Source organism: Andrena cerasifolii, chromosome 6 (assembly GCF_050908995.1).
Source record: "Andrena cerasifolii isolate SP2316 chromosome 6, iyAndCera1_principal, whole genome shotgun sequence".
Taxonomy (NCBI): Eukaryota; Metazoa; Arthropoda; class Insecta; order Hymenoptera; family Andrenidae; genus Andrena; species Andrena cerasifolii.
Window position 1 is genome coordinate 8528478 of NC_135123.1, and position 27018 is coordinate 8555495.

At 41.5% G+C, this 27018-nt stretch overlaps 1 protein-coding gene across 1 annotated transcript in view; it reads left to right on the forward strand.

The window, feature by feature from the left end:
• LOC143370478 (zwei Ig domain protein zig-8) overlaps nucleotides 1–27018 on the forward strand; it is a 348169-nt gene that overhangs the window by 303834 nt on the left and 17317 nt on the right. Inside the window, exon 8 of the mRNA XM_076815644.1 lies at nucleotides 20331–20470. Coding sequence (XP_076671759.1) covers nucleotides 20331–20470 — 140 coding nt within the window. The remainder of the gene's footprint in view (nucleotides 1–20330; nucleotides 20471–27018) is intronic.

Genomic DNA, 27018 nt, shown 5'->3' on the forward strand with positions numbered 1-27018 from the left:
AAAAATCAAAAGTAAAATATCTATTATATTAATATATCATGTACTCTTCTTTAACCCGGCGGGAGGCGCACCCCATGTTGTAACACAGGTTGTCGCTACCGGGTGAAAAATACCCAAAATTGAAACGTAAAAAAAACACGGTTTCAGAATATTTTTTTTAACTTCATAATTTTTATGTTAAAGTACATTGTTTTAAGAATAAAACAAAATTGATGAAATATCTTAAAGTCTTTATTACAGTTCTTTAAAAAATTGTAACGAAAACTCAAGCAGTCTTCATATTTTCGCAACAAGCGCCTCTGTGGCAAATTTTACCCAGTAGCGCCTCCCGCCGAGTTAAAAGTCAAAAGTGAAGCGTGAAGCTACCCTCTCAAGCAAACCCTCTACGACGCTACGTCACCGCATAATGATACATACCCAGGCGAAAGATCTTCGAATCCGCTTACAGAAGCGCGTTGGTAGCCCAATGGTGGAAATGAAAATTCTAATTCCTACCAAGGAATTACCACATCTGTTGTTTTTATGAATCCACTTCCGCGACGCGCCGATAACCGTGCACCCATTATTGTATAGCTTCCCTTAAACACCGCCATACTTCACCAGCCGCGATCCACAATTTCCCTCACGCGTTATCTAAACGACGAAGCGTACAAATGCGCAAACAGGGAGACCGACGCTGGAGTTTTCCAGCCGGGGATCGCGGCAATCACGCGCGCCTTTTGCATATGTTCAGGGGGGAGCGTGGAGAGTCGATAGAGGGAACGGCGGAGCCAATTGTCGAAGGGAAAATAAGGGAGGAAGATTGGTCGAAGGCAGTGAGATGAAGAAGATAAGCGCAGGGAGAGAAAAGGGAACGGACTGGGAAAGAGAATGAAATATACCGAAAGATAAATTGAAGATTACACAGGCAGGAGAAATAGGGGAGACTTTACTGCCGCTTAAAATTTCCGGATATTTCTGAGATGTTTAGATTGAATCAGCAACGGCTCACTCAAATTCGCAGGGAGCAGTTGTAGTTCGTCATGCACGGTGCCCCGCAAATACAGCCGAATTGGGAAGGCAGTGATTCTAGATGAAAACTACCTGCGTAGAAAGTACAGGGAATATGAAATTTTCATAGGAGGTTCCATTTACGAGAAACTCGATGTTGAAAACTCATCTGGTACGTGTGCACCTAAGAGTTGGCAGAATGCAGGAGTAAATATGGCGCAATTGCGGGTGGAATGAATGTTTGTGCAAGAAAAGTCGAAATTGGACAATATTTCTTTCTTTTTTTCAAATGGCGCTTTGTTTTGGAGGAAATTGCAATTGGTTAAATGTGTGCGTGCAAGCTCGTGTATATATAATCTATATTCTGTGATTGTTTTATCATTAATTACCAGGTCGGGTGTACCAACTGCAAAACCTCCCACAATGGATTAAAATGCGATTCTAGCTAAGCCAAATTATTTTTGTCATTCTTTTTTTCTGTACGTAAGTATATGTATATACTAAGAATTTACTCATTTATTATTTTTAACGTTATTTCCACTTATTTGTGATGCTTTTTTTGTTTGTTTCTGGGTGTAAGTAAAAATACAGGTGTTCTCGATAAAAGTTAATATTTCCAGATTATAATCGATTAGTTTATTGTAAATTTACAAATGAACAGATAAGTATTTCAGCGAAAATCAAACAATGCACATTATGTATGTAGAATAAAGGTAGTGTGAAATATTAGGAAGAGCTGCTATGTTTAGTTTTTCCGGTGTTTTGATAAATTCATTAATAGTGCTGGTTTTTGCAGGTTATTGAAAAACTGTTCTCTTTTTTTAAGGTATTGTTGCAACGTTGCTGCCATTCAACTTTGTCCTTTTTTAAATCCCGTTCACGCGAACCATTTTACTTCGTTTTACCTCCCTAATCACCTGCATTGAGAGGACCCTCTATTTACGAGACGCCCCGCAGATAAGTGAGACAACAGGTTAACGATGTCCAAACGTAAAACATAGAAACGAGAGCGAGAACAGTTTATCTCGACGAACTTTCGCCTGCGCGTGAGCTTGTCCCCGAATATCCTAGTTTTGTTATCAAACACCCCTGCTAATTTACAGCGATTTCGATAACCGTAATTACGTCACATTTCCACGGGGCTCGCTAATAAATTCGAGGAACGGTTGCCTAATCGCGTAACGTGAGAATATATGTATATAACCCTCTATGCAGGCCGCGGCGGGGACTGCATTATCGTTTATCCCCCTTGAGAATTTAACTTTCTGCCTCTGAACAATTACTTCCGAATTCAACACCGGTCCCGGCGATACGATCGCACACGAGCTGGGGAGGCTCGCATTCTTTTGGAGCTTAAATTTAATGTACCGCTTCTTCCAGCCCCACTCGCCCCGACGTGGACAGTCACGGCCGCCCTTCCTTTGCGGAGTTAATTACCCGGGCCCGTATAAACGCAATTACGTAATAACTCGCATCCACCTCATTACTCAGACTCGCAGAAATGAGGAAAAAACCAGAGACAGGATGAAAGTCGCGCGCATTGGTTCGGAAAAATTCCAAAACGTCACTACCTTTCTATCTCTGTTTACCCCGTCCCTGCCCTTCGGTTAATACCCTGTTTCAGTGGATTTCGATGCGGCTTTTTCTCACGCAGCTTACAGCAGAATTCTCGAAAAAGGTTTTAGGCTGTTTAGCATTCTGGCTTTACCAGCGAGGGTGCTTCTAGAGACAGAAACAGGGATCGATGATGATCCCTGTCAAGACTGTGCGTAGTCGTCAATTGTTTTACTTCTACAACGATCGTTGTAGTTGGCTTTTATATTTGACAATCTGTAATTTTCAATTGTTTTACCAATCTAAACTAAAATTTGATTCACAAAATAAAATTACTTATAATCCCTTTATTAGGGCACACTCTTATCTGCTTCAGCAATGCTTTTATGTTTAAAGCCGAATAGCATAAGGTTGCTTGGTATCCCAAAACGTTTCTATGCTGTGAAGAATCATTTTTCACACACTTACATCGCGACTTTGAGCCACGAGCCAAACGTCCAGACCATATGCAGACGAGTGTCCTCTGCTAAAAGTTCCCATTCCAGCCAAAGTTCTCAGCACGCAACCCTTAACGTCACTTAAAAGTGCACCCTCGCTAAATACAAACTAAACGATCCAGTAAACTTTACAACAACGATTTCCCTGCAAATCTATAATTTTCCCAATAACATTTTTCCAGATTCGATTTTTTTTAATATTTGGCTTCGATGTAGGCAAAGCAACTCCTGGATTTATGCTTTCCACTTGCTCTCGCTCCACTCGTCCAGTGCCCACTGTTTGAATCGTGTTTCCGGATTGTGTACATCCTTTTTTTTTTTATATGAAAAGAGACTTTCATTTGGTGTCCTTTATCTATCGTTTTTCGACGTACACCATCCGATATTTTTTCTGTCCTACATACCTCTCCCGTAAACCATCGAATCCCTATCACGTGGATTGACGTTTTTTACAGCGTTTTCTATATTCCACGTCCGCCGACCAATCCGCGCCGGCGGACTCCATTTCTCGCCTTAAGCTGCCAGATGTTTCGAATCATTCCGTATTAATGATCCGCTGGAAGCGTTGGAATTTTAAATTTATCGCCCGCGGCGCGCCGGTTTGTGAATCTATGAAACATTCAATTCACCACTAAATTGCAAATCGTATACGTTCGTGCATAACCGGAGAGTAGCGAGGGGCGATATCCAGTTCCATCCGAAGGATTGCGCGGCGTTCCAGGTGTGTCGGAAATATAAAATCTCATGGATCCCATATAAATCACGTACATACCAAGTTTCATCCTCGAGTCTCGTGCAGCAGGGATCTCATAATTTTTTCACCGGAATTTTAAGCACCCCGTTCACCGATGACTTCAACGTTGCCGCGCGCGTGACGATACACGTTGCTAAACACGCTCTCATGTTAATCTATCTTCTTTTATTTACATTTTCCATGGTGCACGCACGAAGAATTAAATTCCAGACGCGGCGCTGGCTCCTACACCGCGTTCCGATCGCGAGAGAGAGAGAGAGTGAGAGAGAGAGAGAGAGAGAGAGACGGGAAAAAAGGACGAAGATACACGGTCGGGAATTGTGCTAGGAAAATCCTGGATAATCCGTGGAATTCCACGGTGAGACAAGGGGATGAAGGGTTCCTGCGAATTCCCAGTAGCGCTTCGTGTAATACGCACCTCCCTCGCCTCCTTTGCTCGAGTCTATGTCGCGCGCAATCTGCTCGACGGACGCTGAACTCAGAACAGAGCGGAAGGATTTGTGCTCCTTCGTTTTGTTCGCCCTGGTAAAGAGCTGGGAGAAAACATGGGGGGAAGAGTTGTGCCCGTGAAACATAACGCGGTGGCGGCACGGTTTGTTAACCCGAGGACATGTTAGAGGAAACCTTTGACCTACGGCTCGTCAGTTCCTGCCTCCAGCTGTGTTCGGTTTTTGAAATATAATGACGGGAATTTTTAGCAGTCCTATAATTAAGGCAATGGCATCTCCTGAAGCGCATAGTGCGTTTGGTATCTCGGTATTCATCGAACCATGCTGTCCCCATTTAACTGAAGATGAAATGTATCAGTTTGATCATCGTAGTCCGAAGTGTGCGATGCAACTTATGTGGTGAATATTAATCTCTTTGATATTGTATCAAATAAACACAGGCTCGAGATGTGTGGAGAGCATTACTGGTGGCAGCGGATGCCATTAAATTGGCAAATGAAAATGTTAGGCTGTATTTTGTTACGACCATGTTTTTTTTTCAAAAACTGCATTGCTTTTCGAACGGAATGGTAACTATGAACTAAAGCCCTGAATACCTCTTGAAGTATCTTATATTAGCGAACGTATGTAACATTTGGACAATAATTCGGGTTCTCCTTTTCGAGTGCGTCTTACAGTGCACGTAAAAAGGTTGTAGTCAGTTATTTTACACTCCACGTATAAATAGGGTTCCGTCCTCCCATTAATAGGACTTGGGGGTGGTTTAGCTACTCCCCTTATGGACATTAATCGCACAATCACATTCCGGTTTTGAGGGATCTCCGCTTTTTCAGGACCTCGTCGTATGAAGAGAGACTTTACTTGCGGGAGCGTGTGTGCGCAAGTTCGTTGGGGGTAAGGCCTAAGCCTGTGTAGCCAAGAAACTGAAGGGGGCTTCAGATTGTTGGAAGACCACTCCCTCTTGTCCAGGAGGTGCAGCACACTTGTTCTCCACACTAAACCAGACTTCATCATCGACTATTCTAGGGGACAGTTTTGTAAACGCGTTCAAGGCTAAGCGAACGCCTTTGACTTCCCACTTCGATCTTACCCTTCTCGCCTTTTCCTAAGGCTCTCGATACATCTCCTGTGAGTAACATTTTCTACGATAACAAAACAAGGAACGAGGTTTCCACTTTGCACAGTAGTTTCCATTTTTCATTAAATAAGATCTTTGGGTTATTAAGGAAAGGAAATACTTTGGGAAACAGAAAATACTTTGGAGATACTTCCGGGGCGGGTATGAATGTGGCATAATGAGTGCAACCTTGTAATAAGGGACGAAGAATACATTTGGGGGTTTGTACCCTCAGGGATATTACTCTAAACTGCGCTTAAGGGAGTCTCAGGCTAGTCCCTATATCTCGGCTAGATATACAGTATACCTTTCAATTAGAAAAATATTAAAACTAATTTTATTTTGAATATTTCTCCTTCTAGAGAGCCACGCGTGCATCGATACGCAGTCCAACTCGATTTTTTTTGTTAAGGTGCTCCGTGTTGTGATCTGTAACGTAATTGATCGCGAGTGGACGTGGCTTGAACACGGAATATAACCGTTGAGATATTTCTAACCATTCTTCTATATTTCTGATTATTATATTAAATACAAGTTCAGTTCAATTCAAAGAGGTGTAATTCATTCAAACTGCCCAGACAGCGATTGCTTGGACAATAGATTTTCAACACTTTCCATTGCTGTTGATCAATGTTACCAATAATGTACAGAAATTGCTACGCCCTTTTTGATTTAAAATTATACTGTAAAATTTAACGAAATTTCTGACCGCGACACATGGATTTCGACGAGGCCGATTAAAACGGGCCAGAAATACAGAAAGTGCGGCTAAACAGAAAAATATCCTGCCGTTTTCGCCACATTTTTATACACTGCACTGAATTTGCCGAATTATGGGGGGGGGGGGGGGCCGGTTAATGAAGTTTAATTCCGCAAAAAGGACCAGCCGGCTGCTCGCGGAACAGTGTATTTACTTACGTCCGTTCCGCTGCCACTGGAATGAATTCAGGTAGCGGCACGAAATATGCGTTTCATTAAAATATGCATAATTCGAAACAATTCGCGGCACTCGCGTCGCGCTTGCTCGGTTCATCCCTATTTTGATGCCCGCCATTCCTTCTCCATAAAGTGGAAAATGAGTGTGCTGCACCAATTGTTCGAGGACCGATAGAATTTCATTATATATGTGGGTAGTGCATTGCCTCTGTGAAACGGAGATTGAAAGCAGAAAAGATATTGGGTTGTTGAAATAAGTACAAAGAATCTTTAAGCCGAGTAATAATAGTTGGAGAGTTTCGAAACTAGTATATGTAGAGTGACCCAGTTCAGTTTATAAGTAAATATTGTGCAAGAAATGTAGACACATGTGCAGGGTGAACAGCATTAGTCTATTAGTCAATATTATGCAAATATAATATAAACACATATGCAGAGTGGTTTAGTTTATAATTAAACATTATGCAAAACATATTATAATGACATTAGAAAGCATGTTATGAATTTATACAAAAATTCTGTTAAGTTTAATATTATTTTATGTAATGCTTGAACTGGAGTGGTTTGTCCTTTAACTAACTTAACACATTTGCTTCAGTGCAGGACATGTATGTAGGTACCTCTCAGAAGCAGAGTTAGGAGCGATGGGGCCGCAGTGATGGAAGGGGAAACAGCTATAGTAGCGGTGGTAATGTGTGCGCGAACTGACGCCAGCGCCAAGCCAGCCGAGTGGCCCCAACGCGAAGCTAACCGCGGCCAACCAGCGTCGACAATCTATTTCCCGGCGACGCTGGTTGGCCGTGGTTTGCTTCGCATTGGCGCATTTTTTAGAAAATTAAGTAGAATATCTGAGTTTTGAATCGCAATCACGCGTTCCCGCAGCGTACGCGTTAAAATAGCTTAATGCAAAGAGAATGAACATTTTGTCAATTTGAGGACTAAGAAAAATACAGCCCTTTTAATATGAAATACTTTTGTGATTCTTGACCAGTGTTTTGGGAACATTTATTTGAGGCACTGAGAACAAAAACGGACTAACCCACATTAAAAAAAAATCCTATTTTATATGATTAGTAGAGCCTATTGGAATACACTATCACTACTAACTCAATTTCGCAAAAAATGTGGGAAACAAGAAAAAGTAGAATGCGGTGTAAAGACGAGGCTCGGCTTGTCTGCTCCTAAGCCCAAATCCAAAAGGTACTGATGTTTAAGGCCGCGCTATAAGAGCTTCTATAAAATGTGCAACAAGGTTTGTGTGACGTAAATCACGTAAGTGCGCAGGTGTCACAGAGACTAGCACCTTGTAAACAGGACAAGGGCGGCGAAGAATCCATCGCTGTCGGATATTCAACCACCCTGCACGACAAAACAGCGACGTTATCACCACGCGCTACGTCAGCTAGTCAAAAAGGGGCATCGCCAAAAGCTGACAATATAAAATGTCGTACGGGTTGGTCAAAGCATGGCGCAAAAGGTTTAAAGAAAGTGGTGAAGGTTGCGTGCTAACGAAACTGGGCCAAATAGAAGGTTGAAGGAGGATAAGTATCGGTGGAGGCAAGAAGAGCCGATTACTAACAAGGAGGATTTAAAAGGATTTAACTGTGAAACGTGAGTTAGGCCAGAGTATAAGCTGCTAAAGGTCTGGTTCGATTTCGCGCTTAGCAGATTCAGCGGAACTAGGGTCGGAAGCTGTGGCTAGCTGGACAGATCTGATAGTTAGGTACTACATACCCAACGACAAAGTCTTCAGAGACATCTGAGTCTGTAATGATTCAGCGTAAGTTATCGGACACGTGGAAAAGGATAAATTTTCAAAGAAGACATGTTGTGATTACTCAACTATAGTCTGGGCCAGGTGCACGATGTTTTAAATTCCCGGTTGATGTCCCGCAACCAAAGTTCCATACATTTTGATCACAATTTTTGTAAGAAGTTTGTGATCAGTTCTGGCTAAGCAGAGAACTTTAGCTAAATAGCGGAGAGGGAAGTGTTCGTAATTCAGGCTAGGAAACGAAGAGCCGCAGTGATATTTCTGACTCTTTGTTCGTGTCTCGTCGACCGCCCTGTTGCGATCTATAATGCTTAAGGCGATTTATGTCGTAGGACGAGTGAAACGCATCAGATTCCCGTAAGATGCTCGTTTTGCCTGTGGTTGGAGGAGCTTGAATTTGAATAGTGTTGAGAGGTAGAAAGATTGAATGGAATATTTCTATAACACATATATTATTTATTAAGGGGGGAGACCACTGTAATCGTCTGAAAAGTAAGGACGTCTTCGGAAATTTTTTCAACCAATCAACGCAAGTAAATCAATGTATTGCTTGGTATAGTTAATATGTACATATTGAAGGGTAAAATTTTTTTTTCAATCAAAGCTTGCCGGGTCGAGACAGTAGATCCTGTTTCTTGGTTACGTCACTTGCATATAAATAGCCTACAAGTATAGAGAATTATTGAAATGCTTTGAAAACTGCACGCAGGTTGCATATTTCGCGCAGAAAGAAACCGCAGGAAGTTTAATTATGATTACTCGTGAGATGACTGTTACATGTATATATTATGTAAAGAAAGTTTAGATACGAATGTTAGAAGCATTGTGCGGAAGGAAATGTACAAATTTTCATTCCACCGGGTATCCAATGTTTGGTTTTACACATTTTGAACGACTCTTCCACTCATAACAGCTCAAAATTGTATAATAGATACTACAAATGCCAACGAATTAAAAGTACCAATGAAAAAACACAATTGGGGACCTTAAAGTAACAGGGGTGCAGCTCCACCTTCCCCGACTTCGAATAAATTAGAAAAATCTATTTATAAAATTATTGCTTTGACTTGACATTAAAAAGAGAGCACTAATTGATAAATATATATTTTCACGCAATAAGTATTTTCTTCTACCACATTTTTTTGATTTTTTTTTTTATTATTATCTTCTATCAGTTTATTTTACTGTTTGTGTAAAATTAGAGGTATCTCATTCTAACAATAATTGATTATTCAACACTTGCTAGTCAAAACGAAGGCAGAAATCAAAATAAACTTTGCTTCATAAATTCCTTGTTTTCGATATGTAGCCGACAGTTTGTGGTTACGGATAGCAAGTAGAATGGGTGTTAGAAAGTTTTGTCATGAATTTTATTGTCAGTTTAACTCCGGCATAAAACCGTCAGTAATTTCGTAGTATTAAAACATAAAATAGTTGAACCTTGACAGCAAAACATTTGGAAACCCATATATTTAGAGTACTGTTCTTAGTTCCCAGTTGCAGAATGCATATCTAAGTTCCGTGACACCGTTTATAATAATTCGTTATAAAACGACGCTTGTATCTGCGAAATAACAGTTTCATTGCCCTGTAAATTCCCGGATATAAATCGGTGAAACGTTATTACCTTGACCAGCCATTGATCGTTCGAACTTCGCGACGGGAGGGAGGGGGTAGTTTATTTCAACTCCAACTTGTTACGCTGCTGATCGAATCCATAAAACCGTTTTCTATTCGAAGACTTTTCATTCTTTTACTGCTGTGATACGCGAACGTCGAAGTTAACGATGTCGGCGAGACTTCGTCGCGCAAACAGGCTCGAAAATTCGAATGAAACGCGCTGAATGCTGCAACCCCCTCTCGAATCCGAGATCCGCCGTGCTTTCATCGCGTCACCTTACATCCCGTTGCCGTCGCGAACGTCTTCCAGGTCGGGCATTTCTGGTCGTTGGACGCGAATCATAGCAATCCCCTGTGTGTTTTCGAAGCAAAAACCCGTATAGAACAGTAAATCACGTATTAAAGTTGAAGCCATCGATTTAGGTCTGTCAGGGTCATTTCTCAAACTGTAATTCAGGGCAAGCACGACCCCACTTTTTTGGTCTCGCATGTGCTTCGGTGCTTGTCACATACAGATGATAAAATTATGAGCTAACACCTTTGGACTTTCAGGTGTAAGTATCATAACACTGCAACACGATCCTCGGAGTTCCTCCTACCGCTACATGCACCTTTCACTTTTCCTCTTCGCTCTGATATTTAATTTCTCACTCTTTCCGTACAAACTTTTTTCACGTTGACACATTACCTCTTTCCTCTCCACTGTATTATTTTTTCGGTTCCTCGTGACTTCTTTTCTTTCGCGCAATAGAACAGCCCACCCCTCTGTTTGCTGGAGAGATATATTGATTTGCTGAATCTCTTAAGCGCAGAAACAAGCACGTTCCATTTTGTAACTTTTCCATAAAATTGATAAATCATTGATATTGGTGATCATAATAATTGCTGCTCTTCTGGCAGCGTTAAAAATATATATGTAGCTTCCATTTAAAGAAATTTACGTGATCTAAGAATCTCGAAAATTGTCATATTATAGAATATTTCCTATTAACTAGAACACCCGGACCAGGTAACATATCCTTTTACACATTTTGCAGTCCTCAAGAATCATGGAAATAATTATGCAGAATGGTCGATAGAGGGCGCTCTGCACATGCAGATATGCAATAGTATAAGGTGTTCTGAGCAATAGTGAGGTTTGCAAAAGGAGTGAAGAGATGGGAGAGGAAAATAAATCATATCCTGGGAGTAATTCTCCAATATTGCTGTAGTCATTGCGCTGTACCCGTTGTTCCATCTTTTCTATGGGCATGCGCATCAGTCACCTCACTATTACTTGGTGCATCAGTTGATACCATGTTTATATTTATGTCCACCGCAGCGCTCGCGCTGCCTACTGTTTGCGACGGTGTCGCCGTCAAATCTTGTTTTTAGTTTCATGGCGTGCCACGTACGTGGCGCTGTAGTAGTTTACCCATAGCGAGTAGACAACAGAGATGGACAATGATAATATCTAGATACAAGGTACTTTACGTTTATTCGTTATTCGAAGATCGAATAAGATGATTTATCATTATTCGAAGCGCCACAGATGAAGCAGGTTATTCGACGGGAATTCCTTCAACGGCGAAAAATACTTCGTTTATTCGAAGGCCTTTCCTCTTGGGTTTTGAATAATGTTTCATTGATTCTACAGAATCTGAATTTGTTTAATTTTCATCGTATCAATATGAAAGTGACGCCAATGGATTCCTGGCATTCTCCCGATTAATTGGACAGAAAATAATTTAAATCGCGCTATTTTTAACGAAACAGGCTTTCAATTCTGCAAACAAATTTCGAGATGGAGTGAAGGGATTTCTGAAGAAAGAGACCGAAACCCAATGCGTCTAAATTCCTTTTGGACCGCGCTAAATTTTCCCTCAGCTTTAATACAACCTGTACGCACCCTGTCACCCATACCAACACAAAGAAAGTAGACTGACCGTTTAAGATTTAGCGTTCATGTACCATGGAGCTGTACAGCAAAAGGCACGAAGCTCGCCGGATAAAAACAAAAAAGGGGCACCGAAATAAACGCAACTTGCACCTTTAAATTCCCGAGCTCGGTGCCGTCAGCGAAATTCATTGCGGCTTCGTAAACGGTGTGGAAAAAAATTCCTGGGGTCGAACGCGAAGGAGGTGGAGCCGCGGGAGGGTGAAGGGGAAATGGCGCGGGAAAGAGGGACGGAGACAGAATTACGGGTAAATTTCGGGACTGTGCGTTGGAATTAAATTCCGCGAGCCGTGGAAAGAGGAAAAATCGTGTCGCACGGGTTTGGGCGTCGTCAGACGGCCCGAATATATCGCTCGGAATGCAACAAACTGACAGCTCGGTTTACGAGAGTTTTTCTGTCGATGAGCCGCAACAGAATCGATCGGAGCGCAGATATTAACCGGGGTGCGTCCGTATATTGGAACTGATTGAAAGCCCTCTTAAATGCACGCAGTTCTGCGCAATCATGCACGGGCAACCTTTCGTTAACGAAATATTCGAAGAAAGCGAAATGGTTGCCTTGTGACATGGGCGTTTAAAGGTAGTGAAAGTGTTCGCTGATTTATAGAAATTCTCAGTGAACACTATGACGCTTCAAACTTGGCGTTTATATTACGAAGATGTTCATAATACAAGCAGTGATTCTTAAACAGCTGTACGTGATATATGCGGGGTTAATAGTGAAATAGATATATATTCTTGACTTCTTTTCAATAGAGGTACACAGATAACGTGTCAAGAGATTATTGTCGTTGGGCTATATAAGTGTACAACTTGAAGTGCCATCTTAGTAGGGGACTACGTAACCTGGAAGAAAATAAATACCTTAACCTTAAGATAACTTCAATCTGAAATTCGCTAGAGAGCGAGTTAGAGAACCGCCCTCGCATTTTTCAAACACGCAGTGACATTATTTTTTGTTACTCAACAATAGCAATTAACTCTCAACTGTTAGTCTTGTTATTTTCAACGTCCAGTCCTTAATCGTGATTACGTTATTTGGCTATCTACATTTATTTTCCGTGTACACTGTTAGTGTTAGTTTTATGTAGTTTTAAGTGGTCTGGTTAACAACAGCTGACAGGTGTAAGTACCTATTTACTAGTACTATTTTTCTCTTTCTTGTATTCTTATATATTTGTTTCTTTTATCTTCTCGTTACTTCGCTAATGTCTACTGGTGCGACAAAAAATTGTTATTATTATTATTATCGTTACTTTTTGTATGTAATATCTAGGAATTCCAACGCAGTGTACTTAGGATATGTTGGATAAGTCTGTAGAATATAGGTACCTCCGTATTATACCATCTCTTATTGATCATAAATAAAAGTACCCGGTGGCTGCTCGGCGAGAGTAAATAAAAATTTCTCGACGATAGGAATCTGATATTATCGATACTCCATTTCTATCCAGGGCGATCAGCACTCCCGGTAATTCATTTAATCGCCGAATAGTTCGCTGAAACTTTCATAACTAGAACGAATCCGAAGTTCCGGGAAGCTTTATAATCGAGGGCGGGTAGTTTCCATGGCGTGGGATCGGCCGAAAGTTCCCAGCAATTACGGCATTGCGCGCGGGCGCGATTAGTTCGGGAATAGCTGTGCCGAACAGAAGAATTCAATAGTACGTCTCCGGGCATGCTGGAGCAAGAGGAAAACTGAAGCTCCCGGTTGTCCCATAAAGGTATCTCGCATATCGGGTAACCGAGGTTGCTCCAGGGATTTTTCCAACGAGTGGAGAATTCGAGCGGGCGATCCGTTGATTTTCCGTGACACCATCCAGCCAAGTAAAACGCGCGAAATTAAATTCTTGTGAATATGAAACGATGACGCCGAAGGAGAGAACGGAAAACACAGGGAGCTTCGGCTCCCCGGCACTTGGACACGACGGGCGACGGGATTATGGACGGAACCAGGGCGAGAAAGATTGACACGGGAATGTTATTAAAAATGCACTGTTCCAGACACAACTGTCGCCCTGTGCTTCGAGTATCACCGTGGAATTGGGTAGTTTTGTTCATCGAACTCGCCAACAGCCTCACTGGCTGCAAGGAAGGTGACAGGTCTGTAACTCAGAGGACGTTAAGGTAGTTAGACTTTCTGAATGTCACCATTTGTGAAAAATACATGTAGGAGTGTCAGTTTTGAAGGTGTCGCTAAAAGAGGAGTCAAGGTCCTAAAGTTAATTAGTGAAAGATTTTTAAACAGCTACAAGCCACTTGCCCTGCAATGTTTTTGCGAATAGTTTGAGTTTCTCGTTTTCATAATTATTAGATATTGCGCGCAAAATATGAACCCTCTGAGGAAATTTATATTTTATGATTAATGATTACCTGTCTTAATTAGTCTGGAATATTGTCTGCATACTTCTGATAGTCCCTTTCTGCTCCCTTTATCGCCTTCATTGACTAAGGCGTGATTTTACAACGATATATTCTTGAAGGCATGGAAAGTAGTATCCGAGAGTCTACGAATGGTTTGATTAAAAAACACCTCGAGCTTACTCTGTACCTCGCCAGGCATTCGTTCACTCAGTAAGTCAAGCCTATGATGGATGGGGTCCATCTAAATTTTCAATTTCTCTATCTTTTATTAGATCTTTATCATAGTATTATCAATGGATTGGCAAGTTTCTTCTCGATGAAAATGAGTCTAAAACTCCACCTTACTCGGACTACTTTTAATCAGGCGGTATACACAATTGGTCTACTAGGGAGAGTTCAGAAGTGATTCCATGTACCGTGTGCGGCGGCTGAGACGATGGGCAAGCGGAAGAAATGCGGGTCCGATTGGTTATATCCTCAAAGTCCCTTTGGCGGGCGGTGGAGTATGGTTATAGGGTAGGGCAGAAGGAGAGAACATGTAGGGGTGGTGCGTTTCGTCCTAGGCGTGCTAGTGAACTCATTACCAGTGGGGCTTACATAGCAGACCATGCCTTAAACGCGGGGATGTTAGTACGTAGGACGAAACGGGTATATATAGGAGAGAGTAGATGAGGGAGAACTTGCGAGAGAGCGGGATCGGTCGAGAGGCCCTCTGGTGGCGGAGTCAGAGAAATCGCTACGTCCCCATGGTATTATTGGCTGACGCGGCCACATCGATGAATCGGATCACACAACAGCGCGTGACGAAAAGCATCATCGGAGCTAATCATCTTTCCAGCTCTGTACAGATGGACTGTACAAATGGACTAATTTTCATCGGCAAAATCTCGCACACCCATTGATATCACTCTCATGAAGGATGATCGAAAATCGAGGAATTTAAATTTTCATTAATATCGGCGTGTGTTGAAAGCGCGGGGTGAGCTGGACAAAACTTTCCCTGCAGAAGCAATCGCTCGGAGAGAACTGACCGACTTGAAACCGTATTTCATTACTTGTGCCACTCAAAGTGTTAATATCTCAACCAACAACGCTCCCCAATGCTAATTAACTGCAAAGGACATGTGCTTTCCTCCGCCAAACAGGTAGCAAAAGCAAGCTAATTGAGTATCGAAAAGCAGATTGTCAAACAGCAAAGGCTATCGATTCCTCTTACAAATACCATCTAAATTGAAACGCTTCGCTTTGACAATTTTTGGGATCACCGGTGTTTAAGAAACACTCAGCAAACTTCTAGCGCGTTGCCGAATCTATTTTCCGTCAGAAAGTTGGTGTTTAGCAAACTTTTTATCGGTTCTCATTTTCCTGGAGCCCCGAAACGTCCTGCCTAGTCTCCCCTCGCGCAGTCCCATGTCTCGTTTCTCCTCTCGTTTTAAACAGGCCTTTGGTGCCCGTGGAAAATTTACAATTTTCCCGGCGCGCTTGGAGCATTAAAAAGTATCACGAGGGAGAAACGGCCCGGCGAGATGCACGGTACGTGGAACGTCGACACGTGTTGTGTTACAAGGACAGTCGCGGAATGGTAAATGGCGCGGATATTTCTCCCAGGGTGGCAATCGGGAGAGCTCTGGGCCGAGTCGGATCCCATGGATCGATGTCACGAGCTTTGTTACACGAGGGCCGATGGGCAATTATCGTCACACGTGCTCTCTTGTGTCTGGCGGGTAAAGGGAACGACTACGCTCGGCCTGAATTACAAACAGAGTTAGTCACCTCATTTAGATCTGCTTGCGACCGTGCGAGCGCTATGAAATCAAACATTATCGTTTTGTCTGCGCCTCGTTCCATCCAAGTTCCATTCTTTGCCTCTCAATAATTAAATGCGACGCGAAATCCGATGCCTTAGTCAATCCTGGTACATATCGAGATCGTTGCTGCGCAATAGAGGGCAATGCAGGTGTAAATTCACGCACGAAGGTGTGACTGTGGGTCATCCCCGGTATCAGACACTGGAAGCTGATGTTTAATTGTTGCAGAATCATATCAAGGGAAAATGAGGAACTTTTACGGTTAGACATCATAGAACACGAGACATACAACGGGAAATAGAACTGTTCCCTTTCTTCGACTTTTGCTACACCTCCGCCCCAGTTGCTTAGAAAATATGACGGTCTAAATACACCAACTTGCCTCAATAACGCACCACCATACATGTCTTGCTGTAAGTGTTGTGTTTATACCTATTATTATTGCGAAGGTATATTAAATAATGACCGTTGCACAGTCCTACGCATTGCACTCAAACCAGGTTTTTCAAATTTAATTTATCACAAGAACAGCAGCGCTTAATTTATCGCCGTGGTGTACTCCCCCTCCATCGCGATGCTGTGCTGCGGCAAACATTTTTCAAACGCGCATTCCGGATTAGATTTCAGATTATTGTTATTTATGATCGTAGGAGGAAAAAAATGGCCAATCGTATTGCTATATCGAAATTCGAACCCAGATTTCTTTCCCCACAGCTCGTAACCTGAAATGGACTCAGTGGCTGCCGCCTACATATATTACACTTATTTTACGCCGTACATAGAGTCTTTTCTGGCTACATAAATATTGCCGGTACGTGTCACAAACGACTTTACACTTTAGCTTAAAATACAGGACGAGTTCACTATTCAATGGTTCTCTTACGAGCCATCTTCCATTGTGCGGTCGAATTCTTAACAACTCCCTACTTTAAAGTCTCGACAAACTGACGTAAGATTAATGTAAGATTAAATTACGTACAGTAACACCTTTCTTGAACATAGTCTTTACACTCTGTCAATGGTCCCACAGCAAACTGTCTTAGTGTACACCAAACCATTTCGGCTATTGAACGTACCATTCAACTCCGAACAATAAAAATAAGCTTATTCAACTACATCTCCCCATCGACATTCAAAATCCCTGAGGTGTTAATTAAACTTCTGAAACCCTACCAAGCCGAACCTCGATTACACACGCCACCCCTTGACACGTCCCATTTTTCGTAATAGCTTACCGTAGATTTCAGCTTTTCGTTTACGATGTTTACGTTTCGCGTCCAACTCTGTTGATCAATGGTAAAATGAAGAATAAAACTTCTCAGACGAGGCAAAACCTCTTAACTCCGATTCGTTTCATAAACGCAGCTATCGAAGGCAGCGGTAACGGGGGATTGGATTCTAGAGTAACTAGCAGAGTAAGAAAAGTAACGATAACAGGGTGGCAACAAGTGCTCTTAACACCCTAATGGTTTCTATCATCTTGGCTCGGGGGAATGTTACCGATGCGATATTCCCAAAGGACCACGCTGGTGCCCTTTACGCGAGCCTTTGGAACCAAGGAAGTGGTTGCGGACTCGAGTGGAAGCTACAGGATGCCGCGCCGTGGCATTCCGGCTATCCGAATGAATTCTTAAACCGGTCCAACGCGGTGGAATGCGCGGCAGCAGCCTCATTTTCCTACCTCCTCCACATTCTCGTCCCTTCGCTCCCTATAGCAGAGCCTTCCTTTTGCGGCGCCATTTCCCTGGTCGTTTTTCTGACCTCCTTAGCTGGTTTAGCTCCTTTAAAGCGAACCTCTCCTCTCCCATCATATTCAGAAGTATACGGGTGTAGTCCCTGCTTAATGACTCACCCCCTGTTTTCCATCTCCTTCGGCTAGGGTTCTGTTTGCATAAGCCTAGTTATATAAATATCACTAAATGTGTAGAGTTTGCTGCGCGTGCAATTACACGAGGTCTGTCAGACGGCTCCCTTCATCTTCTCCTTTTCTGCAACTTCAGAGCCTACCCTTTTAATTATTATGAGTAAGGTGGATGTTTATCGTCTGTGTTACTCCTACTTTCAGTGACATCTGCGCGACTGGACTCGAACCGAGAATGGAAGGATTTATGTGGATATTAATATGGGATGGAATATAAAAGGGGGAACATAGAATAAATAGGTGTAGGGCTTTTTCTATCTATGTCTTTTTTAAAAGTTAATTTCCTGCTACCAATCCGTACGTTCTATAGAAAACTATATAGATGATACTTTTATTCACGTATATATGTACATGTACAGTTACTCATACGTATAACATTCAGAATTACCCCCTATAATTTTAATTACTATATTTTTAGTTAGTACCATCTACCAAAGAAACACTCGAAGAAATTTTGTCAGAAGAATGGAACAAGATAAGCTTGAATTTCACTTTCTGATTGTAATAAAATTGCAGGAATATTAGATGAATTTGGATAAATTAACTATCGAATTTGAGCGAATATTTCTTTGCACGATCTCTGCTTCTTCTACGGATAATAATACTTTTTTAAATAAACTATGTAGATTTTTTTCAAATTGAATGCACCCAAAGTAAAAGTGTATTAATGTGAATTAGAATTGCGAATTCTTACTTCATATACATTCTTAATTCTACGTACATAATTATCACTGCTACAATTCCAAGTTGCTCGTTTCATACGATAAGCGACGAACTGAAAGAAGCTTTTTCCCTGAACAAAGTTAGTATTCGAAAACTTAAAATATGACGAATTGGAAAGGATTGAGTACTGAAAACGACATTATAATCAATTTGCGAGAAAAATTTCCAACGCGTTCCCAATAAAAAACGCCCCTGTCCTGCAATGCCAATGAAATTGATTCCATCATACGTCGAAGGCCACACCCCGTCCGTAACTTAATATTGTCGGAGACGCGGGAACACGAGAAAAGAAATTCACCGAGCGGTTCCCATCGGCATACGAGATACACTCGTAAATTCGGTCACGTCATTACCAGGAGGCGCGACTCGTAAATCGAATGAAACTGTTTCACGTTGGGTAGGCTAGTACTACCGTTGATGCTTTAAGGTGGGTAATATGGTCCACGACCATTTCATTCTACGCTGTTGGCGAAGGTGAGGGAGGTCTGGAGGAGCGGTCGATCTGTCAGAGCCAGACGCTTCGCGAAGGGTGCACTTTGATTTACTCTTTCCTTATTCCCCTCTTCTTTCACCATTCGCGACAGAAAGCGTGGAATTTTTTGACTAAGGAGAGAACGGCTGGGGTCGCCGAGGATCGAAGCGTGAAGAGTGAATCTTACTCGAGTGTCCTCGACCACCGATCTGCGAAATTTCACTGACTCTTCCGCATAACCTAATACCACTCGTCCCTTATTATTTCTGACACCCTATGATTTGTAGAATTTAATAAAGTTTTAAATAAAATTGTTTTTTACCTTGTTCGTCATTGAAAATGAGAGTGTCGCGGGGTATCGGCTGCTCTATTGTTAGAAACGATTCAAACAGTCCTTCATTAATACTTTAAGACCTGAGAGTGACATGGCAAGATCAGTATTGCGTTTCATTCTAGCGAATTCTACATTCAGACTGTCTGGGCATCAGATTTGTGCTTTATGATCAGTATTGCGTTTGCATATTTTGTTTATGTACAGGCTTTTCCAAAATTGCGTGCCAATCCGGGACGTGCAATATCCTGATGCAAAAAGACATCGAAAAGTCCTTTACCGTTTTGGGATCCGAAGCTTCGTTCTCGAGATATTAACAGTTGAATATTAGCCGTGGAACTCCGGGCCACGCAGTTTAAAGCCGAGTCAGCTGAGCGCGCCGAGTCTGCTGACTCGGCTTTAAACTGCGTGGCCCGGAGTTCCACGGCTAATATTCAACTGTTAATATCTCGAGAACGAAGCTTCGGATCCCAAAACGGTAAAGGACTTTTCGATGTCTTTTTGCATCAGGATATTGCACGTCCCGCATTGGCACGCAATTTTGGAAAACCCTGTACGTACCTGCGCATTTAAAAAAAAAGAAATACACTTTTACCATTTCCAAGCTCTTTGCAATTTTATTCGAGCCCGATGAAGTACACTGCAAAAATAATTGAAGCTTCGCAGGGCCGAACCTTACGTCTGTAACAAACTCTATCGAATACCATTTACACTCCACTCAACGATCGACTAATTGTATCGAGGTTTCGCAAAACGTTTTACTCCCAGGAGAGTAGGTCAACGACCCACGAAAGCATAACAGTTTCTTCACTATTCAGTTTTTACTACCCTTTTTCCCTCTCGCGATCTCCGCCATCCTTTCGTTTCTTACCAGCTTCTCCTCTAGCCGTCGCAGCTATCACTTTTTGCAAGTGATTTAGAGCGAGCTCTTTCACCGTCATCTTTCGTGTTTTCCAAAGCCTGGAGGACCGACGGCCGGAAACCATTGCGACGGTGTGTCTGCTTCCCGTTTAGAGGACAAAGCTGACACGGACGCCGACCGCGCAGTTCGGTTCTACATGGATCCTTTTGGTTTCTGTTTCAGCGTGAAGACGGATATGGGCACCAGCGGCGCGGTATCCAGGCTCTACATAGCAAACGCGAATAAAAAGGACAGCGGGAACTACAGCTGCGCCTTGGCGGATGTGGCCGCAGCCACTACGGTCTCCGTCCACGTGCTGAATGGTACGTTTTAACGTTTGCTCAATAGTATCGTTTCATTATTTCCAGGTGGTATACGTTTCTTTTCACGCAATAACAATTGGGAACCATTTCTATTAGGCGTCTGTTGATTGGGAGTACGATTATACAGGCCTGCGATGGAATTCTTCTTCTCAACATGTTAGCTCTTTTTAACGTATCTTTGGGTGCTGGATTCGAATAACACAATAAAAAAATCATACCACGTTTCATTTTTCACTGCTAATTTCAATTAATCGAATAGTACAACGTAGAAACGTTAAAGCGAGTTGTGACGAAGCTATAGGTACTCCATGAGCCAATCCTAGGTTACTTTTGCATTTAGAAATCAACTGTGTTCACCGCGACTAACTAATTAGGCAGCTTAAGCAATTTTCGTGTCCTGACTGACACTTAAAACTGACTGATTGCTAATTAATTAGAGGCCTGAATGCTCCTGAAACTGAGAGCCAAAGTGTTATTGACATTGATTGTCTGGCGACTACTTAGTTGCTACGTGACTTCTAACTAAACTATGCGAGTGCTACCAAACTAATTTCCGATTGTCTGTTGAACCAAACCTGACGCATCAATCAATATGTATACATATCAGAGGGCATTACGATCAACTTTCCATTTCACCCTTAGTAAGGACTCTTCTTGGTTAGCTAATGTAATAACTCTCATTATGCAGCAGGAAGTTTGGTAATAAATTTTGCAAAATTTTCTAAAACCTCGACTTTCCATATCCAACTTCTAATTTGCCTTTCAACAACATTTACATTTGACGCACGTCTCCTTTCTATTTTGGACGGAAGAACCTGGAAACTCACGTTGGGACCATTTCGAATAAACTCCAATTTTTTGTTAAGACATTCTTTACTTCTGGCCAACGCATGCTCATTATATACTGAAATCTCTCAGCTAAAAAACAGTTAACGTTTCACGCTACTTTTTCATATCTACGATGCGAACGTGTTGGATTATTTGTGGTTGGCAAATATTTTTCTGTTGCGCGCAAGTTTCGCTCAACTGCGTTGGGGCTGGAATGAAATGAATACCTAATTATTTGTAGAACAATTGGAACAAGCGGTTTAATTACAAATATTCCGTATAACGAGAAAACGCTTCTCGCTGAGAATTTTCACATTTCCGAGGAAGCATTCCGATTTGGTTGATTGATTCAGTGATTGCAATCGGGAATCTTCAGATGCTTGTTCAGCACAACTTTATTTGTGCGAACTGCAAGAGTCTCACAAAAGGCTCGAGAACTTAATTACCAAGGCTATTCAAGCGCTATTCACTAACAGTGTTTTTCACTTTCTATAGTCGCTTTCAATTCTTTGTGTCGCAGGAAACGTGCATTGTGGAAACACGTTTCGCCGTTGTAAAGGAATGTGGAGTAATAGCGTTGATTACAATGAAGCGTTTAGAAGATGATCTTGTTTTGAATTGCACTTACAATTAGTAAACGTTTTCATCTTCAGTAAACTGTCGTTTCGTGTAATTAAATACCTGTCGTTAGAGTAATTTTCAAATCAAGAAATACGTTTCGTTGCAGGCACAGGCTACTTGAAAGAACAATGACGCTTTTGAAAGATTGAAGCGTGACGGCACTTCTCTGCGTATGCGTTTGCAATAATTGTTCAATATCGTCTACCAGATGAAAATCGTAAACTACTTGAGGAAATAAATTTCTATTTTATGAGAGGAATATCTGGCAAAAGTACACGTTCTTAACGAAACAGTAGATACGCCATCCATTACATTTTACATTTCGTAGCACTTCCCCCTCACTCAGCACTTTTCTTGGGCTGTGTCCAATCTTCTACACGGACTACTCATCCCTTTCCCCTAATATCATTTTTCTCGCTTCCTCATATTAAATTTTTCTGAATGTGGCCGACTGTGTGAAGGAGATAAAGTGTCTTCTTCAGCAACAAAACCTGTCCTCGTAAGAAATTCTATAATTTTCTGAGTAAAAAGGTAATTTAATGTTATTAACAGAATCTGCTTCCTTGAGTCACACATCCCTCATCCTATTGCGTAGACAGCCTGTGAAAATACAGGAACAAAAATTGTTAAAAAGAAAGGGTCATATAGTGTTTTTTAACTAGCAAAGTATTAACTTTTACGGGTTAAAATTTGTGTTTGTTTAAAAGTATATACATTAATGTATTTTCATATAAGATTTAACTAAAATTGTAAGAATGCCAGACTTAAGTAGCATTCCAGTAAATATAAAAATTGAACGAGTTTTTAAAGTGTATGTAATGCTGTAGTTACTTCATTAGTAATAATTTTAATTATTTGTTTGACATAAAATAATGGTACGTGAAATTCTAAATATCGATTTCTACATATTTTCTGGCCGATATTTTTGATTTAAAAAGCAAATGCAAACACTAATAAAGGAGATTGAAAGTAACTAAAGCCCGATAGCTTCGCAGAATAAACTGAATGTTTTAAATAAGTCGCTTAAATAATTCCCGAAATATCATTCGTCGCCTTTTAGAAAATTGCGATTGTCGATTCAATAGAAGATACTTCTCCAGCAACCCATTTATATTCGGTTTTACCTCGATCACCGATTCCTAGTCAAGCGCATTTCACGGAAATGTACATACAATACGAAAAGTGAGGATAGTAGGTACCCGGAGCACACAACAGAATTCGAAATTTCAACTATTGACTTACGTGCAGGACGAAAGAATATTCTGAGCTTAGGGATGCGTTTTCATAAAATACCCTAATTTTGTGGGTAAATTTTAACGCAATATTTTGGAAACACGTTTTGAACACTCTGTACTTTAGGAAAAAACTGATTTTTTTTAAAATGTATTTTGGTATATTTAACCCCTTAATTAGCCATGGACCTGACATTATTTAATCCTAGCTCCACATTAAGGTTATAAATCAATACTTAGTCACACATTGTGTTTTAATAACGCAGGGAAGGACTTGGGAAGGCTCAGAATAGAATAGATAAAACACCCACATAGACAAGAATAGGTGTTATGATAAGGTCTAAGCGAGGTGGTGCGATAAGGTAAAAAAAATTTATAGAAATGAGGCTGAATAGTAACTAAAAGGTTTTTTCATAAATACAGCGATGCATTTGAAGAGTTCAATTACTCATTTCTTTTTAAATATCACTATACCTTTTTTTTTAGAAGAAAGAATACATCACGAAATGTTTTTTGTATATGGCTTACGCTTTATTAAACCCGTTCAAACGTTCCATCGTTCCGTAGTAAGCATTTGCTGGTCCTTTTTTTGTGTTTTTCACTACAGAATTCAGATGCATGGCCACTATTTACGTTCAAATAATTTACTCCACTGTTGTCACAGTCACAAAATCTCCGCTAATCTCTACGCCCCAGAAACAACGCAGCAGCGATGGTACACTTCAATGTTTTGACCTGTGCCATTTTTTCACTAACGTATTATTTTTTTAAAATTCTTTATAAAATTCCAATACTGTTTTTTTTTTTTAAAAAAACTCTATTGCAATTGCGGGTGGTGGAAATACGTTATTGGAAAACTGCCACTATTCATACGTAGAAATTAATCCTTTTTTTGGACGATGAAATGATGCATACGATTTTTTAGTGCGCAGTTTGCAAGAAATACCGGAGTATTTGTTAACGAACATAACGTTTCTTAATGTTATTTTTCATGAATTAATTGTCTAGAGATTGACTCGAGTGTTATAACTGTCGAACACCCGATTAGGGCTGGGACTATTCGAATAATTTAATATTCGAATATTTTACAAGTATTCGAATGCTACGAATAAACTTCGAATATTTGAGTAGTTGAATAATAAAATTTGAATACATCAGTATTCGAATAGTATTCGAATACTTGAATATTCGAATAGTATTCGAATACTTGGATATTCGAATAGTATTCGAATACTTGAATATTCGAATAGTATTCGAATACTTGGATATTCGAATAGTATTCGAATACTTGGATATTCAAATTATATTCCCCAAATAATTGAGCAACTGAAGTATTCGAATATTCGAATACCGAAAAATTCGACAAATAGTCCAACACCCGATACGCTTCAATACAAATGAAGAACTATTTCTGTACTTACGTTGTGGATTTCAACAACCACGGAAATGCGTAATAACCTTTAGTGATTATAGATGAGTGGAAAGTCTCACATCGTATAGATTTAGAGTTTAAATGTGAGATTCTGAGAAGCTGAAAGAAGACTCTGCCAAGCAGTGCCTTGCGGAAATACTTGTTAACCGCAAATTAGCTGGTAAATACTTGAGTAACTGCAGACCTAACAGATGACTGATTAGCCAACATGGTATATCATTGCAAGGTTACCAGCTCTAGACGCTATCATACACGCAAACCTCCTTCTACACGCACGCCGACATTATTGGAGCTGTGTACAAAACGTTCATGTCAATGGACCATCCCTTTATCTATACGAACCCATTACAAGGACTCAAGCAACACAAACTACAACGTACAGCACATTTGCTTAGCAGCTTATCGCGAGGGTCATCTGTCGAGTCTTTAGCCCGCTTGAAGTTATAGTAAATGCGGGGGGGCTCTGTTTCTCACTGATAACAGTGTTTGGGCGTCTCGAAAGAGGACGGAAGGTTATAGCCACCCTTCGTCTGCCTATCGATATAATTTTCCAGACCCTTGCGCGATCGATAATTGATTCCCCATGGCTTTTCAACGACACAGCTGTCTATTATCGTACCCGTTCGCCCGGGCTCCTTCCTCGCCCTCCCTTCGGCCCGTTCTTTTCCCTCCCCCCGTTTATGAAAACCATGCTGCGAACGCGAATGAGTAATCGAAGAAGGTGACCGCGACAGAGTCATGAAGATCCTGCCGATGACGGCTGGCTCGATTGCTATTCACGGACCCCTGGTTTATCTCGATTCTCATTTTCCTCGAGCCCTTTACGTAACCGTCGACGCCGTCGACTCGGGAACTACTTGAGGAAAATAGTCTACCGCCTGTTGTTAAGCACCTTGGACCCGAAGAGGCACTCGCTAAGACCGCTGAATAACGTTCGATCAGGGAGCCGTCTGTCCTGTCATTTCGAGGCTACAACTTGCTTACATTTACTGGTACTCGTATTAGAAATTGCGCGTCTTATGTGGTTTATGCGCAACACCTCCCCATCTTATTTTACCCCCTCGTATGTGGCCACTTTTTAAATCATACTCCTCGCTTTCGCCCCGTTTTATCGCCACATTAACGCAGACCGTCTGGAGTGTGACGTAACAGGTGGAACCCTGAATATTTCCGAAACACTAGTTACTGAAAGGACAATGTACACCTTTTCCTACGGTGGCGTTCAGAATCCGTTGTTCTCAGTTCGCGGGTGTCGAACAGCGAGCTTTGTACGGCTAAATTTCAAACTTATTCCCCCCCTCGGTCCGTTTGCCACGTCCTCGTCAGCCGTCCTTTCTCATTTCCCTGCCGGTTTCCGATCCTCGGGGTAACTGTAGTGTTTCGTATGCCGCTGACCCCTTCTCTGATGCTCTTGCATGGCGTATTCATGGAAAAGTTCGTCGGAGATATTCAGGTCGACCCATTTCCTCCTACGACGAGTCTTCCTCTTCAGACTCCGCTCCTTTTCCCACGATCTTCCCGACCGCTTTCCCATTTCCATTCTCCCCTTTCCTTCCTCGTTTCCTCGCCACTCCTCCATCCCCCACGTTTCGTCGTCACTATTCAATCCCTCGCTTTTTCTCCACACAACTCGCTACTCTCTGTACTCTCCCCCGTCTAATCCATTATTCCTCCATACATAGGCTGCTTGTCTCCGTTTATGACGACCGATATAGATGTACCGAAAGTGTAGTCCCTTTACCGCGTTTCCTCCGCTCGCGTTTTTTCCCTCGTGCTTCGGGCTGGATGATTGATACACTCTGTTATTCGTGTAACGCAGCGCATGGCTGCTGGCCGCTTATTTCTCTTTGGATACTTCGTGTAGTGTCTGTTCCCTTTTATCGGCTTCTTTCTCTGCGCCGTGTTTTTGCACTCGTTTCTTATAGGATTATCCCCGCTGTCGCATGATGATAATGTTATTCGACTTTTAAATTCGACTCTTCCTGGTACGCATATCTGGGACCTGCGGGTTAACCCTTAACTGGTATACTGTTTTTGGCAAACGTAGCTGGTATACTGGGGTCGTGGCAGACCCCAAATAAAAAAGGACACAGAAATTTGTAAAGTCGGCCCTGAATCAACCTCTATGAATATTTTGTTCTTAGGTAATGTGTAAAATAATAGAAACCTAGACAGTTAAACTATTATTATAAAATTAATTAGAAAAACAGTTTACAAGCTTAGACAACAAAAAATTTTGCAGCGAACTTTGCGTGCCTGGGGTCATGAGCGACCCCAAGATACCAGTTAAGGGTTAATTTCTTTGCCAAAATGGGGATTTTGATTCAAGTGTCTGGCACTCTATTAGGAATACGTAACATAACATGGCTATTAAAACTAATGAGCACTGATATTACAGTCGAACCTCGATAACTCGAAAACCTATATAAGCCGAA